The sequence below is a fragment of the Tenebrio molitor genome, chromosome 6 (assembly GCF_963966145.1).
Source record: "Tenebrio molitor chromosome 6, icTenMoli1.1, whole genome shotgun sequence".
NCBI lineage: Eukaryota > Metazoa > Arthropoda > Insecta > Coleoptera > Tenebrionidae > Tenebrio > Tenebrio molitor.
Window position 1 is genome coordinate 5,149,454 of NC_091051.1, and position 20,301 is coordinate 5,169,754.

The 20,301-nt window shown below is 40.6% G+C and overlaps 5 protein-coding genes and 1 long non-coding RNA gene across 6 annotated transcripts; 3 read left to right on the forward strand and 3 right to left on the reverse strand.

Annotated features, from left to right (window-relative positions):
• Positions 1-1,123: 1,123 nt before the first annotated feature.
• LOC138133679 (keratin-associated protein 19-8-like) lies at positions 1,124-1,597 on the reverse strand. The gene is made up of 2 exons (XM_069051617.1): positions 1,550-1,597; positions 1,124-1,502 (listed from the first exon to the last, which is right to left on the reverse strand). The coding sequence occupies exons 1-2, from the start codon at positions 1,559-1,561 to the stop codon at positions 1,206-1,208; spliced, it is 309 nt and encodes a 102-aa protein (XP_068907718.1). The 5' UTR covers positions 1,562-1,597; the 3' UTR covers positions 1,124-1,205.
• Positions 1,598-2,608: 1,011 nt separating this feature from the next.
• Positions 2,609-3,690, reverse strand: LOC138133066 (uncharacterized). Its single transcript, XM_069050858.1, has 2 exons — positions 3,554-3,690; positions 2,609-3,040 (listed from the first exon to the last, which is right to left on the reverse strand). The coding sequence occupies exons 1-2, from the start codon at positions 3,572-3,574 to the stop codon at positions 2,678-2,680; spliced, it is 384 nt and encodes a 127-aa protein (XP_068906959.1). The 5' UTR covers positions 3,575-3,690; the 3' UTR covers positions 2,609-2,677.
• Positions 3,691-3,763: 73 nt separating this feature from the next.
• tko (technical knockout) lies at positions 3,764-5,644 on the forward strand. Its single transcript, XM_069050856.1, has 3 exons — positions 3,764-3,886; positions 3,943-4,064; positions 5,284-5,644. Exons 2-3 carry the CDS (start codon positions 3,944-3,946, stop codon positions 5,619-5,621), a joined length of 459 nt encoding a protein of 152 aa, XP_068906957.1. The 5' UTR covers positions 3,764-3,886; position 3,943; the 3' UTR covers positions 5,622-5,644.
• A 142-nt stretch (positions 5,645-5,786) lies between these two features.
• Positions 5,787-12,768, forward strand: LOC138133064 (protein giant-like). Its single transcript, XM_069050855.1, has 2 exons — positions 5,787-11,835; positions 11,911-12,768. Exon 2 carries the CDS (start codon positions 11,919-11,921, stop codon positions 12,516-12,518), a length of 600 nt encoding a protein of 199 aa, XP_068906956.1. The 5' UTR covers positions 5,787-11,835; positions 11,911-11,918; the 3' UTR covers positions 12,519-12,768.
• A 1,980-nt stretch (positions 12,769-14,748) lies between these two features.
• Positions 14,749-16,145, reverse strand: LOC138133328 (piRNA biogenesis protein EXD1). Its single transcript, XM_069051205.1, has 3 exons — positions 15,389-16,145; positions 15,228-15,341; positions 14,749-15,174 (listed from the first exon to the last, which is right to left on the reverse strand). Exons 1-3 carry the CDS (start codon positions 16,001-16,003, stop codon positions 14,947-14,949), a joined length of 957 nt encoding a protein of 318 aa, XP_068907306.1. The 5' UTR covers positions 16,004-16,145; the 3' UTR covers positions 14,749-14,946.
• Positions 16,146-16,149: 4 nt separating this feature from the next.
• On the forward strand, positions 16,150-20,143 carry LOC138133332 (uncharacterized). The gene is made up of 2 exons (XR_011160326.1): positions 16,150-16,286; positions 16,337-20,143. It is a non-coding gene; the product is annotated as an uncharacterized lncRNA (long non-coding RNA).
• Positions 20,144-20,301: the final 158 nt, after the last annotated feature.

The window sequence follows — 20,301 nt, forward strand, 5'->3', positions numbered from 1 at the left end:
AATCAAAATCGCAGCAACTGTAATGAACCAGCAAAACATCGTATTCTTGCGTGAAAAAAAAGAAACGTCATTACTTGTTGAATCTAAAGGAAATCATCGATACTGACTTAAACGGCGATTCTTTTGCCAAAACACGATGTGCATTTTGGACCCGATTAGGGATTTGCCTTTCAGCTGAGAATTAATAAACGATGAACGAGTTCAAGTATTTAATAATTGCACCAATTACACGACTCATTTTACATTTCACCTAAACTATTTAAACTAGAGCAATGAAACACGTCATTGATTTAAATATCTTTATTGACCACTTAGCAACAGGTACATTTTCAAATTTAAATTACAGGTTTGACTTATTTAGATTAGCTTCAAGAACCACAATCGTAGCTGTAATAGCTTTCGTAGCCCCCGTAGCCGCGGTTCTACGTGCAGAAGGAGTGGTACAATTACTAAAACAACTTGTCAAATTTATTTAACAAGAAATTTTGATTTGCTTGAAGTTCCTGGCGTTATCAGCAACCAACTCGCGAACAGGAGTAATGTTAAAATCACCCAGTAGAAAAAAAGAAGAAAACAGTTGTCTGTTGACGTCCTTCAACGCTCTTCCTTGACTGTCGCTCCTCGGTTGGAAAGCAGGATTTTTGTGTGTCTCCAAAAGCATCGCAATCTCTTTGTATTGCCTCCTAAACTGATTGTTTTTGACCCACGCTGTAATAAAGGACGTGGTGAACATCCCATTTCTGATAAAACTTTCGTAACTGTTGAAACTCGAATAAGGCTCGATTATTATCATTTATCAACAACGAACTGATGGTGACAGCTGCGAAGGTGAGCAACCAGTAAAACAGAGTGTGCTCGTCGGGATAAAACCACACCACTTGCAAGATTTTCAATTGAATGGAAAGAAAATAGTCGATATTGACCCGAGTGTCGACTCTTTTGCCGAAATAAGTCTTCACAATGCGCATTTTGAATGCACAGTGACGAGTTACAAATCGAGGCGCAATTTATATTCCAATTGGACATTAATAAACGATGGGCGAGTTCAGCCAGTCCCTAATTGCACCAATTACGCGACAATTTTACATTTGCTCGAGCCTAGCTAAAGTATAACACACTTAAGTGTTTTAAATATTTTATTGACCAGTTGGGAGTGGTTACAGTTTTAAATTAAAATTACAAGTTTGTCTTATTTAGTGAAGTCGTCACCAGTCGTAGCCGCCGTAGTAGCCGCCGTAGCCCCCGTAGCCTCCGTAGCCATGATATCCCGAGTAGTAAGGGTAGTACCCGCCGTAGTAGCCATGTCCGATTCCGTAGCCGTAGCCCACCTTGCTGATGACCGGGGTGTAGTAGCTCGAGTAGTATGGATAGTGTCCGTAGCCGTAGCCCAATCCGTAGCTCCCGTAGCCCCCGTATCCGTACCCTATGGCTCCTCTTTTGGCGGTCCTCTTGACTTGCTGCTCTTCCGCCAAGACGACTGCAGCGACGACCAAAAGTAGAGCCTGAAACTCTGCAATGAAACACTTGTCAACAAAAACTCCCGACTCACCAAATATTTCATGATGATTTGTTCGTTGACGACGTGTGTCTGTCTTATGTGTCCATCTTGTACATATTTATAGCGGTCTCGAGTCGAAGAAGGGGGCACCGGACTGCAACCCCTTCCAAGGTGAGCCGATTGCAAAACGGCTAAGGTTAAAAGGAAGTTTTTATTTATTGTTTCGCAGGCACTTGCGTGTCTCCATTGAAATAATTACATATCTCGATGGCCCCCTTTTGACGACCATCGTACGGTATCATCCCCCATTTTACCAGGGCTCTCCATCATTTTAATAAGTTGATCAATAACAATCGAGATTAATGGGGTGTAACGACTTGACGCAATTCCTCAACGCACGCTGATCCATCAAGGTTCCATGTTTTCGCTGTTATTGACACTGATAAGGTTTTTTCCTGAAATTGTTGTGGCAGTGTGCGAAATTAGCATATGTACGTTTGTACGGTGGAGTACGCTCGTAATTGACTTGGACACGTCAGTGTCAAATTAGTTTTCTTAAGTTGTGAAATAACAGGGGAAGGCTGCGTGTGTTATTAGCTCACGTACCCACCGGAACGGGAATGGAAGAAAAAAGGCGAATAATAAGGAAAATATTGATTTTTCTATTAAAGAACGTGTGGCGAATTGGCGACATTAAAAAACGATCACAATGGAAGCAACTGTCTCGTTTATTACGGCCCCGGGCAGGATAAAAATATGCCGAGGATTAAGAAAAAGCGTCGCTTGCGCTTTCGGTACCTGATAGAAGGAAAACGCGATGGTGGGCGATGCACCACACTTGAGGTGTAAATTACAACAATGAGAAAATAAAATATGGGACCCCGCAACGATAAAACGATCTGCTGAGATTTACGGTCCATATTTTACAGCTTAATGACACCGAACCGCGATGCAACGGGTAAATTACAACTAACAAAATAACTAAAATGGTAACAGTCGATTTGAAAGATGAGACACCAGGGAGGAAGCGAGTTGGGTGTCAAGATTTTTTGTGAAGTGATCAAACAGATGTGCGATGGCTCTCCGGGGTGTTCAATAAATAAGGAGATGTGGAGTTACTTCATTTATTACATTCCCTATGCTACTGGCAATAAATAAATAAATAGGACTAGTCTAGGTCTAGAAGTTGAAGACGACGTGGAAGCCGTGTCCGGCGCCGTGGCCTCCCGTGTTGACGCCGATCCCGAAGCCCCCGATGTGGTGCCTGTAGAGATCGGGGTGCACGAAAACCGTCTCCACGGTCCTGGCCAGGAGCAGGGCGTGCGTCGGGAGGTAGAGGTGGTTCAAGTGAGCAGGAATGTACGAGTGGTGGTGAACATGTCCAGGTATCCATTTGTGGGTGTGCGAGCTCATTATCACCGGCGGGATCGCTATCTTGGCGGTGACGTTGTGCAGATGCGGTCTCTCGGTGATGGCCACCAAACCGACCTGCAGAGGCGACCGCTTGACGAGCGCGCCGCTGGCGAAGAACAACAACAAGACCTGTAAACTGCTGTTATTAGTATCGATAATTATTCCGTTAATGAGACACGAAATGCGCGAGGGATCATTCCTGTAATTAGTTTCATAATTCGACGTTGCGCAACAATGGAAGGCCTCCGATATTACCTAGTTAACGAAAATACAAAAGATTCGTTGTTGGTAGGGTGACCAGTCGTATTGTTTTCCTAGCAATGACATTATTTAAGGTACAATCCGACCATTAGCACAAAAACCCATTGTTCGCAAGCGGAGGTCGAGTTTTCCGAGTCGATTTTCCGCAATTATGACGTAACGACTTAAACTAATTCAAACTAATAGCAGGATTTAGTGAATAAATTACGGGTTAGTGCGATCGACCAATAAGTTAAAGGTTGGGGGCCAACTAGGTCACGGTTTTGTGCCCAGACCCGATCAAAATTTTTCACCATTAACCCAACGCTTATTGTATTAATCACCACCTGGACAGTCTTAGTTAATTAATGTTACGCTAATTACGAATTATTGAAGAACTACCTGTGCGATCACCGAACGCATATTGTCAACAACTGTGCCACTTTCTTCTAGCAAACTCGGCGCCGACTGAATTATGGCAAATAACTAATATGCAAATACAACCCGACTCGAAACCACATCATTAATTCATAGGCGCAACCATCCAGACTATCCACCAATAAACAAATATTTTGCATTTGTAAGAATTGCACCATTCCGCGCTCCAACGATTTGAACCGCGCGCGGCCGCGCCAACCCAAAGAAACCAAAATCCCCAACTCGGCGATCACCCACTGACATTTATTATTGTAGGTTATGTGTACAAGTGAAGCTTTTAACTCGTTGCACAACTAGGTAAATCGATAAATTGCGACCGTTTTGACCGCTCAATTTCCCAATCTCGCTTGCAGCATGAATTTCCTAATGCAAATTGTTCGAAGGGTCGGCCAGACACCCGCTCGCCTACTCGCGCCCCAACAGGCGCCGCCCCCGTGCCTGCTCGCCGAGAAATTGTCATGTCTGACGATCCAGGGTGAGTCTGAGTTGTTAATTAGCCGTCCCGAAATTCCCACCGTAAAATTCCTACCGGGTAGACAACCACACATACACAAGAATTCGGCCGCTATTGATTAATTCCGGCGCTTGCGGAATTTTTTCAGGACCCAATAAAAGGCCAATTTCGCGTGAAATTCCGCTCGAGCGAAATCGAAATATTGTTGTTTATGCGAGGGACAAGTCGAAGTGGCCAATCTGCATGCGTTTGCTTCGCGCCTCATGACACGGAAAATCGCTCAGTTTCGCCCAAACTTGTCTTTGTGTTTTGAATTTATGGACGGAGGTTATAGCGTGCTCGTGCGCGGCGAAAGACTCGGACGGTAAATATTTGCCTCTCTGTTGATTTAAGCAGCTCGAAACGTGGAAACTTCGCTGGACGGCGATTGTTTTTACAGGAAATGTTTTTAAGGTGTTTGCCGACGAATTAAGGGTTGGGGCCAACTGTCGGTCGCTTTTGTCACGTTATTAGTCCTCGAAAAGTGGAGTTTTTCGCGGCCGGAACATACTACAAGAATGTTTCAAATCATTCGGTGGCAAAAATTGAAGTTAAGTCCGGTCGACAAGTTGTCTCTCTATCGGTCGAAGTATCTCATTGAAACTCAGCCATTGTCGCTTCTCATCTCGATTTGACCAGTTTGCGAGCGGCGGCATTGTCCCTCGTCCGTTTCCTCATAACGAGAAAACTTTCGGCGGACTTACATAACGTGTGTGGCCGAAATGACCACTGACCAGTGGCCACGACAAATCTTAATCCCCATTGGCATATTTCCCATTTCCTAGTGTAATACAGCGTGAATGTGAGCAATGCATTGTGGTTTCTGCTATTCATCTGTCACTGGACAATGTCCGAGATGCGTCACCTGCCACCGGGTCCCAAAGGGTGAAGTGTGGGAGGATTATTCGTGGGCCGTACTCTTGCCCAACCCCAATTACACAAATTTCCAAACTTCGATCTTGAATCGCTCCATCACGAGGCCCCCAACAAACACGACCGCCCCCGACCCACCCCTCGACTCCGACCCCCGCGTCTCCAAATCACCGCCACCGAGCACCCGCCAACGCGACCAGTCCGGGCCTGGACGCGTGGTGCGTCCAGATCCTAATCTCCGGGATTGTGCTTATTGCATTTGACCACTCCGTAGATGTCAGCTTCGTTCAGCTGCACAGATAAGGATTCAATTATGGTTGTGTTGCAGAGCGGTTCGTCTCTTCCTTGCAGAGGATGCACAAGACTGGACCCCACATAAAAGAGCGCATTCCCAAGCGTCCTCTGGACGGTAATCCTTTTATGAAAGGTGTCGTCTTGAGGACGCTGATCAAAAAGCCAAAAAAACCCAATTCCGCCAACAGGAAGTGCGTCCTGGTGCGACTCTCCAACGGGAAAGAAATGGTAGCGTACGTTCCCGGAATAGGACACAACTTACAGGAGCACAACATCGTCCTGTGCCAAGTGGGGCGCTTGAAGGATTGTCCAGGGGTCAAGATTAGATGCGTGCGAGGGAAATTCGACCTAGGTCATGTAATTAAGAAATAAAATAATAATTGAGTCGTTGAAAAGTTGCGTTAATGCAGACCGTGAAGTACTCCAGTTGCACAAAAATTTGAGCAAAAAAAGAGAAAAAAAGAATTTGATTTGGGATGTGTGGAGTGAGGCGCATTGCGGTTCAGTTTTCGGAAATGAATTTGCTAATTAATGGATTCGTTCAGGATAATCGTTGTGACCCTGGGGCCGGAACGACATTGACGAGCACCGATTGGTGCATTAATTATTGAAGAGTTTTTCGGTTAATTCGCGTGCTCCAATCAGCGTGTTTAATTAGAATTGGGTAATAATTGACAAAGTGTTTGTCGGAAATCGGCGTGATCAGTTAGAGTAACGTGATGTGAAAATTCTCGGTGGAATTAATTAGATGGGGAGGATTTAGGAGCGAAGGGAATGAAAGCGGGTCGGGTGTAGGTGAAGCAATTAAAAAATGAAAACATAAAAATTGGGGGCGCAAAGCGCCGGCCCGTTATGTTTTATTAAGGTAGCAAGTTAAAACGTGAATATTCAAGTCATTCATCCAAAAATAACGGTGCAATTTCGAGCGGAAGACCTGAGCCGGCACCCTTTGCGGTCGGCCCCGGCTACCGGAGTTAGGTAAAATTTTATCGCCCCCTAATAAACGGTCAAATGTACCGTTCGTCCGTCTCGGCGTGTTTTTGCAAAAAATCGTCAAAACCCATTGGTTACGGCAGCTGTTCCTATGTAGGTCAAGCGCGCTCGGTCTATTTGCAATAGAGATTAAAATATTGTCTGCACACATACAGTTATTCCAAGTCTGACAGAGACATCCATCATAACTCGACAAAGGGAGCAAGTAAAGGCTAGTTTTAGTGTATTCACGTCAAAAACCCTTTAATAATGCGTCTATTTGTAAAGGCAAGCGGACGATGACAAGTGACAAGTAGGTAGAAGAGTCCCACGCAACAAGACGTCGAGGTCACCTCTCCCGTTCTCTTAATCGTCCGTCGAACGGTTTTTGATTGTGCCATCGATCAATCGAATGGGGTTTGATTGAGTCGCACCACCGCAGACCACTGTCGACACCGAGGGCCCCCCATTACGGGGACCGTTCGGGAGGAGCAACCCTTTAACGCGTGCCACCTGGCACTCGTCGCCCGAGCTTCCCGTTTGGCCATTTACAGTTAGATCGACCGCCCGCGGGGTCCGTTTGCGGATGCCGAGGTCCTTGCGAATTTCTCCCGTTTTTTGGGTTGTTATGTTTTTTACAAGGTCGTAGAGATTTATGGCGGCAATAAACGGGGAGAGGAATTGCACGAGAAAGCTGTCGCTGGTGAGGGGGCTTTGCGTAAAGTCACGATTTTTCCAAATCGAGGAAATTGTAAATGGCCCCAAGAACTGTCTAGTGGGTTCAGAGGGTATTTTTCAAGCGGGCCAAATGAGGAAGAAAATATGATAAATTTTGCGGTGATTTTTTGTGCTGTGTTCAGCAAGTGGCAATCAATCAAAAATTCAATGCGAAATTGTTAAATTAGTTTCAAAAAAGATTGCGCGAGAAGAACACAAATCTGAATCTTTCAATGTTGTGTTTCTCTGATTCAAACGCACGTCTAAAATGTTTGTTTTCAGTGCAAAAAGTGCCTCTTAATTGCACTAGTGCAATAAAATCTTTATTGCACGCATCTGTCAACAGTCTGTCTATGATCGTGCAAAAAGTGAGTGTTCATTACATTTTAGTTAAGCTCCTCCTCACCTTCAGTGTAATAGTGAAAGATGTTTTTGGCACTCGTGGGCCTTTAAAACGCTCGTTAAGCCCAATTTACACAGGAACGAGTTGAATACAACGTTTTTTTGTTCGATCGTAGAAAAAATGGTGTATGCAACACGTGAAAAAAGTGTTATTTCACTTGACGTGTTGTCCCACTCGCCTGTGGCTCGTGGGTCAATTTTCAAGTCGCGTGCAATAATCATTCACTTTTTGCACTTGTTATATAAATAACTATTATACGTTTTAGATTGGTCTATTAGTCGAATTGTATTTTAGATCGTGTACAGCTTCATAAAAAAATTGCTCTTTTTAAAAATGTAGCAATTATTTCAATAGCTCTAATGAAACCTTTTGTGCAAGTTTTGTTTGTCAACATTCCACTGGTTTGAAAATGAATGAAATAAGTATTTGTTACGAATACGAGAAATTTCTGGAAATTTAATAACCTCAAAATACGTATTAGGTATTATTGGGTAAGAAGAACCTTCCAGGATTGAAATTAATTGAATCTGGAAGATTTAAGACGTTAAGAGAATATTTAACAGTTTGGGAGTTTGTATGCCTGTTTTGAGTAAAAAAAATTAGTATCTGAAATGGGAATAGGGTCAACTGTTATTTGAACAAAAACCTACAGCAATGACAAAATGCAGTAACAGAGAGTGTTAAACTTCTTAAAGCATTTTTTGTTAAAACTTCTTTTTGTTTCCAAATTATCACTTTCAAAGGAGAAGTATTATAAACGATTTTAATTTTATATTTTTATTTGTGTATATTAAGTGACTTTATCAAGGTAAGTAGCTTTTTAATACAAGATATTTAGGTAGGTACTTCTTGGTTAAAATATTGAAACAAAGTTCCTGCTTGGTGTTAAAAACTGAAACTACAAGTTACAAAGACATTCGGGACCAAATAACAGAACGTAGGTACTTCATGATCATGATGTTGTGTTTAGTTAAAACGTATGGCGTAGTTTTATCAGCTGTCAAATAGCATTTATTCAGTGAACAAGTAGTGGTGTGAATTATTCTTTTGCAAAGAAAAAGTTTATTTTAAAACAAACCAATGAGAGTTTTTTTCGTTTAGGTACATAGTTCTATATGACTGTTTTTGCTTTAAATTAATAACCTAAGATATAATGATCAAAGTGAGGTTAAGTATCTGAAAAAAATGTCAAGGCATATCAAGTGAAAAGACGACTTGCGTTTGTAAAGGGGAGAGAAGAGCACACACTTTTTGAACGCTCGTTACATTTCATGAGAACAAAAATCTGACTGTTGTGATCACGCAGTGGTAGTCAAATTACATTTTTTGAGGTCATTCGATTTTTTTGTTTTCCCCTAATCAAGATCTAAAAGGGTTTCTAGGTGAAGTTTATAAAAAATATAAATAGACATTTTCGCTGGAAAATAAATTGTCACGCTAAATAATGAAACTTGGATAACAATGACAAAATACAGGAGTAGGTACTTTGGGTAGTTATAATAACTTTCAAAAAATCTGGAATGAAAGTAAAACTACACTTCCGAAAATTAAATCTCCAGAAACAACAAAAACAAACACATTTTGACAGGTTTTTTTTTCATTTTCCTCATCAAAAATATTTGAAAACATTTTCATAAGAACAATTAAGATGGACAGATATATTACAGTTGGTTGCAAAAAAAACGGGAACTGTCAGAATAAAATTGCCACATTTTTACAATTTTTTCATAGTGTGAAACCTTTTTACGATAGGTTAGAATTATGGTCAAAATTCAATGACATTTTTAAATATTATTTGACAGGTATTGTCAAGTAGACAATTAATTGACAAATGGACAAAACCAAATTTACATTAGGAAAATTTTCATTTCCCGTTTTTTGTGCAACCAACTGTACACATTTCAAAACACAAATTGGTTAAAATACATTTAACGAAAAGGAGATAAATTTGAATCTTTCAAGATCTTGCACCGCATCTCTAAACTTCATTAAAATGTTTTGGATATTTCTTTAGCTTTAGTACATTTCATTATGACGTTTTTGAGTAAAAGTCTAAAAGTTAATAAAAGACAACGAATACATTACGATGTTAAATGTCATTTGAAGAAAAAAATTGCAAAATACATATTGACAAAATGGTAGAACTAAAAATACATACTTAATACATGTTTCCATCATGAGCACTTTTCGGAAATGACAACGACGTAAGAATGAAACCAAAACAGATACGTAATTATTATGTTTATATTTAAACTGTCTCCTTCAAGATAAATGATCAAAACAAGTTTTACATGTTCCGACTATACCGTTTTGTAAAAATATTGAAACAGATTTCTATCCTAATGTTGTTTGCCATCTTTAACTGTATTGACTATTACGGGGTCTGTGTAACAAAAATTATATCACAGTTGCTAAAATTTATCTGCTATCGCTAGATGTTTGCTTTCAAATTCTTGCTTCAAGTTTTCCTCAAAATGCGACTATTATGTCCATTTCGGTCTGCACTTTTAAATACGACAAAATATTTGGAATTTCTTAGGATAACAAAACTACCTCGTTGTTTGCCAAACCAATCTCTAAAACTGTAAGAAAAATATACTGAAAAATGTAAATAATTGCAATAAAGACAAAATGATCTTTTTATAAAAAATAATTCTAGAAATGATACGCGAGGTAAATTAATACCGTGTGTTTCAAAAAATCTTTGAACAAGAGTGGTTGCGAAAAACGAAAGCATGGACAACGTGTAGCGCAGCTTTACGTTATCACAAATAACCTCAGGCTATCAGTGACTCATTCATATAGGAACCCTTCTCAAACCAAAACCATTTTTTATCTCGTTCATGATCATGACAATTATCATGTACGACTGGATTATTCAAGTTTTCAAAGCTTCCGTTTTTCTCATCGGTTTGTGATCATATTTTCTTAAAGCATAACAGAAAGTTGTAAATTTTTACTTAATAATTAAGTAAGTACTGAAGCTTCTACAATTACGGCTTAAAAATTCAAATTTATTGAAATAGCCTAAACATAAACTTGTCATAATAATTATTCTGTTTGTCATTGGTAACATCTATTACTTTTAATAACCCAGTTCAAGAATAAAATCTTGAAAGATAAATTTTATTCCCGTTATAAGTATAGAATTCTTTTAACACAACCAAAACATTTCCCTAGATTAAGATCTGTTCATTGCGGTGGCAATTACGCAACTACCTTGAAATGAAAACCCATCACACTTTCAAATGTACGTTCATTACTCGAAATTCTCCCAACCTGCGACATTTTCATACCTGTAATAGTTTTTTAATGATACAACGTTAGGTAAAGTGAAATAACAGTGTCGGCATTTGAGTGCGCCACAATTTCGAGCTTTTTATGACCACCCGTCGTAAAGTACAGTTAGAAAGTTCCCAGAGAAAACACATTTACATTTCCGTTATAATCGCAAAAGTTTGCAATTGTTAATTGACAATTTCGCCCCACATGTGATGCGCACATGTCGAGATTTGCGGAAGCGGAAGGGTTGGAACATATTCAATATCTTCCTATTTTCATAGTTATTTGTGTAGGCGAGGGTGGCTAAAAGTGGGTGAGTCAGAATGACGAAGGGTTGACATACATTTGCCAATTTTGGCCGAATTTACGTGGAACTACCCCCTTCGGTTTTACGATTCTAACGGCACTTTGGCAACTGTTATAAATCATGACGCTAAGACGGACGGGAAAATACCTCTTTACCCAGATTTTATGCAAATTTTTAGAGAAAGTTCACCGATTTTAAAACCCCTGTGGCCTTCCAGAAACTCCTCAAAACTGTTTGCGATTATTTATGCCTCATTACGCGTACTGCTAATCTGTGTACCCGACAAACAACCCTTATCACAGTTTCTCATGAAATCATCAAGCCCGACATGTTTAGGTCCAAAGCTAAATAAAATAAAAACTTTTATACTTAATTGGCGCCCTTTGTTTATTCTCTGATGCCTGAAAGTACAGTGAAAAAATTAAATCAAATGCAGATTTTTTCAAAATCAAAAGTATGTACCAAACACACTGTGTGTCAATCAAAATCATGAAATTACAATTTAATTTATGTGAGGTTTTGTTGTACAAAAAACTTGTGAAGAGATTACTTTTTGTCTTTTGATAAAAAATTTTGACGGCACCAATGTTGGATGCATTTCCAATTCTGTGGAGGGGTGACAACAAATTACAGAAGCGCAAGAAACACCCAAATTTGCACACCCCACCACAAATTCGCATCCTTGACCATGCAATTTTGAGGGTGGGGACAAAAATTTGGAAAAGGGAATCCATTGGTCACTCACAGACGTCGAAAGACTCTTACGAATTCTGCTGTAATCATTACTGATCTGGACGCAGTCTTACATCAACTCACAACTTCTTATCAGTGCTTGGTACATTTCCGAAATAAACCAACAGTGCTTCGGTGGTTCGTCGATTTTTCAAATTTAAATCGCAATCTCGGTGAGTGAAATGTTTCATTTTTTCATAATAATAATTATTATTATTACTGGTGATTTCATGGATTTTTTTTTCTAGATTCAGTGATGGAGTTTGCACGCACCGCTTCGTCCACCTGCGAGGAAGTCCTCGACTTGTGCGTCCGCAAGAGCGACTCCTGCACCAGTACGGCCCGATTCGACGCCGCCACCAGCCAGTACAGCCCGGTTTCCAACAGCGACTCCGAATCGTGCGACAACTCCACCAACCCCGAGGTGAAGACGCCCAAAGTGAAAGGGTGTCGCCCGTTCAAGGCCTACATCAAGGACCCCTTCATCATGGTGCAGGGAGCGATGACTCCGGGCATGCTGTTCGGAAAGGACTCCACCGAAGCGTTCCAGGAGTTCCGCCACAAGGTTATGTCGCAGGTGCAGAGCCCCAACAACGGCACTAATAAGAACATGCGAAGGAGTAACAACAATGCGAATAAAATCGACGACCCGACCTACTGGGAGAAAAGGCGCAAGAATAACGAAGCGGCGAAGAGATCGCGAGATGCCAGAAGGGCAAAAGAGGACGAGATCGCGATCAGATGCGCCTTTCTGGAGCAAGAAAACACGTCTTTGAAGGCGTACTCCCAGTCGCTGCAAGAAGAGCTGAAGAGGCTAACACAGTTCATCTATACGCGTTCTGGGCCGAAAGTGTAATTACAGTGTTAGCTACTAGTCAGTTGAAAATGAACGGTGGAATTTCCAAATTCAAAGTATTTATGTTTATTTCTGTATATATGTGTGACTCTTCATAATTGTTGACTTGTTGCTGAACGTCCTAAAAAATCTCGACCAGCTCACGGTGGTGCCGCAGCTCGATGACGTTCTAGCAACATGCGGATTTCGTAATTGCGTACTTTAGTGTATAAGGTGATTTAATATGATAATAAAAACGATTTGAAGCGAATGTCTGAATTTTTTTTCTACTAGAAAAAATCCGTTTAATGCAAATTGTGGTTTGAGTTTGAAAAAAAAGCTTCAGTTTGGTGAGGGTAATTAAAAAGAGATGACAAAATGCTCTTGCAAGACGAATTCGATCAATTTAATTAATCAAAATAGATTTCCGTTATATATTTAGGACAACGATTTAATTTTTTTTTACCAGAAAACACAAGGGGCACTGTTATATTCTTGCGACATGTGGTTCAATACGAAATTTATTTCAATAAAACATGCTTAGGTACCTACTTTGCTTCTCAATAACAACGGATCTAAAACTTTACTGACACCAGTTAGCTGTTTTCTTCAAACATAAATAAACAAACAAATTTTCTAAGAAATATGGAGGCTTTTCAGATTTCGTAAATATTTGAATCCTTGCCGAATATCCTTTTCGTCCTTCTTGGAAAGGTTAATCTCGCCGACAGGTACCTAATTACTTTTAAGTTGAACAAACGTATTTAATATTCTAATTTTCAAGAAGGGAAATAAAATAAATACCTGGCTTAAGTAAATTTTTGTTGAGGAATGTAATAAATCATCATTTAGATCTTCAGATTAAAAGGGGATTTATTTACCATTTATTAGAAAAGCAAAAGGAATCAGCAGCAACAATTTGACGAAAACATTAAATTCATTACAGGTAAAAAGCTGTTGTTTCCACCAGAGCCTCGAAAACTTTTGGCAACAAATAGGAGACGAGAAATGATCCGAATTAACATTACATATTGACAATATACTGCAGATTTGCCTCATTTACAAATGGTCGCAGCGTAACCTTGAACCTTCAATTTATCACTGTTCTGTTTCGTGAATCAAAAAAACAATAATTTCCTGTAAGGGTTGACGACGAAAACATAACAATCAAACAGTGACCGCAATTCTCCTTTTTCCATTATTTATTTTAGCCGAGAAATTAATTCAATTTAAATTTTTAATCAGTGTCAACGCGATACGTTTCCGTTGTTTTTACTCCGGATATAATTTTTAATGTGGATTTTAGTGATAAACGTGTCTTCTCGGAATTGTGCCTTCGTGAGTGGAGGACCCGCCCAAGAGATTACGGCTCGGCCACCTGTCAATAAAGTCCCGTTTCAAATGGAAATTCGCAAACCTCCGATAACTCTAACGACCCCGAGATAAAGACGTTCAATTTAAAGGGAAAAATGTCGCCGTTCTGGAGCATACTTCAAGGAGCGTTCTGGACTTCTCGATCAGAGTCGTCTGATAAAGCGAATTCGGGAGCAGAAAACATCTTTTCCCGATTTTGGGTTCGTGGAATATAAATGCGCAGAGGGACAATAACCAAATTCAAAATACAAATAGTAATCGTAAGGATGGTAGAGAAAAAAAAAGAGATGAGATACTGGACGTGATAAATTGAGAAAACTGAGAAATTTTGTACAGGATTCTGGAACCTTCCGTTGAAACAAGTGTAATGTTGGTTGCGGACATTATTCTTTATTCAATTAGTTGGATAATAATTTATGATAAAACAATAGAAAATGCAATTGCTTATAAGAAATCAGTAAATTTTAATCAAAGTCGCGGTAGGGTGTCAACTGTGGTGGCAATAAAATTAATTTGAAAAACAAATCACACTGTATATTTCTCTTGATTTTTCAACTTGTTCACGTGACTATGACGTCATAACAGTTGTCATTTTTGTTTGAATTGAACGCCGTTAATTACATTTTAATTGGCAAATTTTCTGTCTTATGTATCATATTAAAGTATTTTTAACTGATCTTAATTAAAATGAAGTGGTATTGTATTGAAAACTTTATAATAATATGAGGTAAATGTCAAAATAAAAATACGAGACATAACCTAACTTTTTCGAAATTTTTGTGCAATACACTGTTGATTTCACTTTGTGGGTTTTTCTTGTGGTACAGTGCTTCACTCGTGCGAACAAGAATTCAAGGAAACCAAAACTGCCAAAATGTAACTTGTAAGTAATTTTACTCATGACCAACCTTCACTATACATATAAAAAAATTGAATTTGCTTAATATTACTTAAAATAAGTATCACATTATCCTTAGTCGCAATTTGTTTATAGTTATAATTTATTGCTATAGCAAATGTCAGTTTCATATTTTCTAAAAAAATTAAAATCACCATTAAGCAAACTACTTTAAAATTATGATTTAGAGCTGTGTAAACTCATATTTCTCATCATCATCAGTTCATGATCACTTATATGTTTGTACTTGGTGTATTCAGTATGAATTCTGTCAGTATATTTTTGATGTATTTTTAACACCAGGTGATCCCTCAGACTTAACAAATATGTGATTAATTGTGCTGCCTTGATCTTATTTGATTTTATAATAGGTCTCTCAAGCCAGTTTTTGTCAGGCATGTCATCCTGTAGAAAAAAATGTTGAGATAGATTCTCAAGATGAATAAATAAATATTTACCATTGCAGCTGATAACAAAGAGGGGGGGAAATTAAAGTGATGACTTAAGCATTCACTTAAATTCCTCTTAACAATTTTCTTTTCTTCTTGTTCTGATTCCATGGAATCTACCACCTAAAATAAAAATATGAGTGTTGCATAAGTAAAAGTTTACAAGGTACCTGCGTGTCAAAAACATTTTTCATTTCCACCTTGTACTTATGGTAGAGACAGTCAAACAATGCACTACCATCATGAACAACTTTACATATAAAACTAGATTGTAAAATCTCCTTGAGTTCCTTCAAGTCCACCAAACAGAACATATCAAAAATAAAAACTTGTTTAAAATCAGCCATCATCAACAAACTTAACTGCTTCCCCCTTGTGAAAGTACTTCCTAACCCAACAACCGCGACTGACTCCCTGTTGCTTAAAACCTCAACCGCATCTTTAAATCGCGGTCCAAACGTATCTACAAAAACAAAATCAAAGGTCATCTGCTTCAACCGCGCGAATTCGTCCGGGTGCATCTTTATTTTTTTCAACTCCTCTGGGAAGCCCCCTTTCTCGGGGAGCGAGTTGTCCGACTCGGTTGACTCGGAAATGCGCGAAATCGCCACCACTTCGTTGCGGTAGAACACCATGCTCCCCTCGTACTCGGTGTTGGTGGCCTGACAGAAGATGTTGTACAATTCGACGCTCTTCTCCGAGAAGTACTCCACGTCGCCTTCGAACACTTCCGACGAGCGGATCTCGAGCATCACGCGATCCCCACGTTTTATTTTTGCTGCCATAGTCACACAAAAAACGGAAACAACGTACACAAACTCAACTGGAAATAAAACAGGTTAGGTGTCAGCTGGTCCTGGTGTCCATGTTGGTTTGTTTTGGTCAAGTCGGTAATGCAGGGTGGTGTCCAGTCGGCAGTCGGTAAGGAAGATGGTGATAAACTTTGTTTTTAAAATGTCTATTGTTAATTTATTGTTGTTTTATAAGGAAATTGTTGAATGTAAATAAGAAAATCTTGACCAGAATTTGTATATTTTAGGGACGTCAAGACCTGTAACAGTAAGAAAGGTTCAAATTAAATGAGGGAATGAATGATGTTTTTATCAGAGTTTTTATAGTCTGGAATGGATTAAAACATATTTTTTGGATTCCACAGTTTTTTTGCACCTTATGCCAAGAATATTGACGAGAGTGTTGTGCAAGAATCTTTTTTTGAACAAGAAAAAAAGCTGTTTTCTAGTTGACAAAAAACAATTTGGTCATTGCAGGAATCTTTTTTTGTGGAATATTTTCACGTCTTTGTTATATGGCTTCAGAGGAGTATTATTTTGGTGGAGGAATTTTAAATGCAACTACGATGTATTTAAAGAGATGAGTAAGTGATTATTTAGGTGAATGTAGAGTTGTATTTTAGTGAGGTGCACTGGCCGTGAGAGGGCGCTTTGTGTATGTTGGGTTGCATACATGTTGGTGGTCTGTTATTGTACTGGCATTCGAAAAACATAGCTAGGTCGTGACTACGCCAGAAAAAATACTTATGATAATTTTTATCATTAGCAATTCGTATTAATAATAACGAACATGATTACGGAGGCGTATTTGCGTTTTTCACTTATCTGTTAGATTAAAAGTGGCAAAAATGTAAATTTAGTGTTGGTATAAATGATTATGGCGTGTATCAGGTGAATCATTTTTAGTACATAACAATTAACATGTTGAAAACCTTGGACTTCGCGTTTTATTTTTAATTTATTTTTCAAAAGAGGATGTATAGCAATGTCACGATAAATTACTCATATCATAATCCGCATTGTATTTCCTTTGGCTGCGAAAATTATTGCAATTTTATACAGCGGTGAACAGCTCGTTTGTTTCCCGAATCGGCCAATTAATCTCGCCGTAAAAAAATCGCTTCGCCTTTTTGATCGATTTGCATTCCCATTAAGGCCTCGTCGAAAAGCGACCGCGACCGTTCTCGTTACAGAAGCGATGGGAAAGCACCAACAAGTGGGATTTGCATTAAAATTCATAGCCAGTTGGGCGTGTTTGTTTTGTAATCGGAGGGGTTGCGCCCGCATCGGGGCGTCGTCAAGGGTTGCGACCCGTATGCGTCCACATGTCCGGGGGATGCTCGTGTGATTTTTCGACGCACGCGACCCCCGATTCCGTAAGTGACCAATTATTCATCTCAATTTGGCCATTATCGGGTTTCTCGACGGACGAGGTGATACCCGTATGGCTTACGGTCGAATTGTCGAGGGGTGCGATAAGCCCCACCGACATATGTCAGTCGAGAGGGGTTATTAGTGGCGCAACTGGAGGGTTAAAAAATCAATTGCGGTCCTCGACGGCGGAGCCGGATTTGGGAGAAGTCTCGGCCAATGAGAAAGAGGTCTTTATCGGGCGCTCTTATCGGAATTCTAGAAATAAACTTGTTTTTCAAGCTAATAACGCGTTTTTAGAATATCGAATTTATGTGCGGAGCGGTCTCGGTTTACGTCGAGCGAAAGCTGATTTATCCGCCGTGAATCATAGATTTTTTATCGGAGCATGAAGAGTCACTTCGTGAATCAGTGGATCGCTGTGACCCTTCGGACTCCTGTTAACACCAGTACACCTCAATTAGTCACAATTCTTCGGCGTCGTCCGAATCTGCGACTTGTCGCGTTGGAGGACGCAAATCCAATTCGCGAATCTCGTCTAGGTGTGTCCGATGTGCAAAAAACGCTTCGACTTATTTTAAGATGGCTGTCATGAATAAGCAGTTTGTTGGGCGACCCTGACCAAGAGTGAGCCTCGAAATATCACAATAAAGAACCAGAAAATAAATGTAAATCGCCGGTGAAACGTACACACAAACAAGACAAGCCAGTGCGTAAAAATAACCGCCCCCGGTAATAATAGAGTCGCGAGTTTATTTCAAAACACAAAGATCGAGAGAGAACCGGGAACGATCCGTAGAATTTTAACGAATGACAAAAACCTTCCTCGATAATCTATCGTCACGTGAAGGAACCAACACTCGACTCTTCCTGGTTGCAATAATTAAATGAAATTTTCACGCACTGTTAAATCTGGCGTTGTGGGAGGGCGCTGATAATCCCTTTTCCGGTTGAGAGGAGGAAGCGCGCCGGACCTTTCCGGTTTGCGTTTCCTGCGTCGGCGATTCGTCAACTGCGTATTTATCGACGTCGTGCAATGCTGACCGACAATTAGGGAAAATTGAGAAGTTCACATCTGTTACTTGACCTTTTGTTTTGACTAAGTCACCGGACCGGAGTTGTAATTTTAACCACGTTTCCCTCCGCTTCCAAGAAGCGCTCGTAAAATTTCTGTTTTTGTCTTTTTTGACGCGAACGCCATCTTACACAATCGCGACCGACGATGCCCCTCCGATCGAATTCTTCTCTTTTTTGGGGCGCTTCCGTCAACCAACGCCTCACGAAAAAAGTCGCTTCGAAGCTCACTCAGAAACATTCCTCTTAACAAATTTTTCGTGCAAGACGCCGTCGGACAACGATCTACGGCAACAAACGTTCCATTGCCCAGGTCCAGATTTTAACATTCTTCGATGATGAGTTTTGGCACCACCGACGCATTTCACACTTCGAGTTGCCAACGACAGATCACAAAACAGACTTTTGGAAACTGCACCGACGGTCAAGGCGGGGCTACACACTCGAGGTCATTCGCGATGTAAATTGCTCCGGTGGTCACCACACCTGAATCATGAGAAAAAATTGAAAACCGCACGAAATTATGACTCCATTTAACATAATTTTTGGTTCAACATACATGGACGTTTCTCCATTGTTTTCAATTTCTTTTCACCAGTTATGTAGTTGCCTTGTTTAAAAACTGTTTCTCAGGACTCTTTTGCTGTTTCAAACGGATACTCTAGTTTTCTAAAAGAATTTGAGCAGTTTTTGTTTTTCCGTTTCTTCGGTTGGTGGGACCAGAAACTCTGTGCTTTGTCCCCTCGGTTATTTTTTTTGTGTGTAGGTTATTATTTGGTAAATTGTAGTGTCGTCCGTTGTAATTAGTGCGTTTACGGCTGAGAGCTAGCCCCAGTTGGGAGCTTCTCCGTGAGAGGCCGCTCACCACGTAGGAAGAGTCCCTCCTCGAGCGCATTTGACGTGACTCGCCGCCAACATGCAACCGCAGTTCGTCGAAAAACCGCCTAAAAGCTGACAATTGCGAAATTACACGGCCGTTACGATGCCGGATTGCCCCCCAGAGATGCGGCACAAGGAAGCGGGGGCTTCCAGCGGCTCGACAATTAGTTCCAGTCTCGTTTTAGTCCAGATTATTTAACGCAAGAGTAGTCCCGTCGTCTAATTACAGTGTTTATCGTCGGTGTATCGAAGGATAGGCGTGGGTGCGCCAGGTTGGAAGTTGCGCTCGAGAGCGCACCGCGTCGAGAGAAGAGTTCTGCAGGTCCCGCCGTGCACTAGGTCACGGTCGTAACGATGGTTTCACTCTTTTTCCTCATGTTGATCACTTTCACCGTCAAAAGAGAAATGCGACGGAGGAGCTCGGACGAGAAGCGAAAGTGGCGGACGCGGCCACCGTTACGTAAGGGGGCGGCGGATATACCGGCGAGGGGCGGCGATCTAGACGGACTCCTGGACAATCACATATGATAAACGAAAACACCTCCGGCTTAATTTTGTTTTTCAACGTACTGATCCTCAATTTGTGTGATTCCCACAGGACAACAGTTTTCGAAGGAAGAGTGCCAAGTCACGACGGTAAGGTGGACACCACGGTCGACTGCAGTTGATGGGAAGTGGCGAAAGAGAAGCCCCTCAGGGTGTCCAGATGGGTGTCGCGTTTCTTCGATTCGGGGCTCCTCTGTTTGGTTATCGTTTTCGCTGTTGCGACAATGTTAACCTATTGGTATTCAAATACATTTTGAAACAAGCCATTAAGATTCTCATTGTCATGACCCAAATTGAAGATGCTAACGACATTATTTGAGTCACGATCCATCTTCTCCACCTGTTGGGAAGAGGTGGCGACGGCACTCCACTCGTCTGCATCCTGTTGGTCAACAGGACGGTTTTTCTCCGAACACTGCGAC

Coding starts and splice junctions, on each gene's coding strand:
- LOC138133066 (XM_069050858.1), bottom strand. CDS start 3,574: ATGCGTTCGGTGATCGCACAG. Junction 3,041..3,553: donor TGCGTTCGGTGATCGCACAG/GTAGTTCTTCAA, acceptor AGCAGTTTACAG/GTCTTGTTGTTGTTCTTCGC.
- tko (XM_069050856.1), top strand. CDS start 3,944: ATGAATTTCCTAATGCAAATTGTTCGAAGGGTCGGCCAGACACCCGCT. Junction 4,065..5,283: donor GTCATGTCTGACGATCCAGG/GTGAGTCTGAGT, acceptor GTTGTGTTGCAG/AGCGGTTCGTCTCTTCCTTG.
- LOC138133064 (XM_069050855.1), top strand. CDS start 11,919: ATGGAGTTTGCACGCACCGCTTCGTCCACCTGCGAGGAAGTCCTCGAC.
- LOC138133328 (XM_069051205.1), bottom strand. CDS start 16,003: ATGGCAGCAAAAATAAAACGTGGGGATCGCGTGATGCTCGAGATCCGC. Junction 15,342..15,388: donor AAAATGTTTTTGACACGCAG/GTACCTTGTAAA, acceptor TTTTTATTTTAG/GTGGTAGATTCCATGGAATC. Junction 15,175..15,227: donor CTTTGTTATCAGCTGCAATG/GTAAATATTTAT, acceptor TTTTTTCTACAG/GATGACATGCCTGACAAAAA.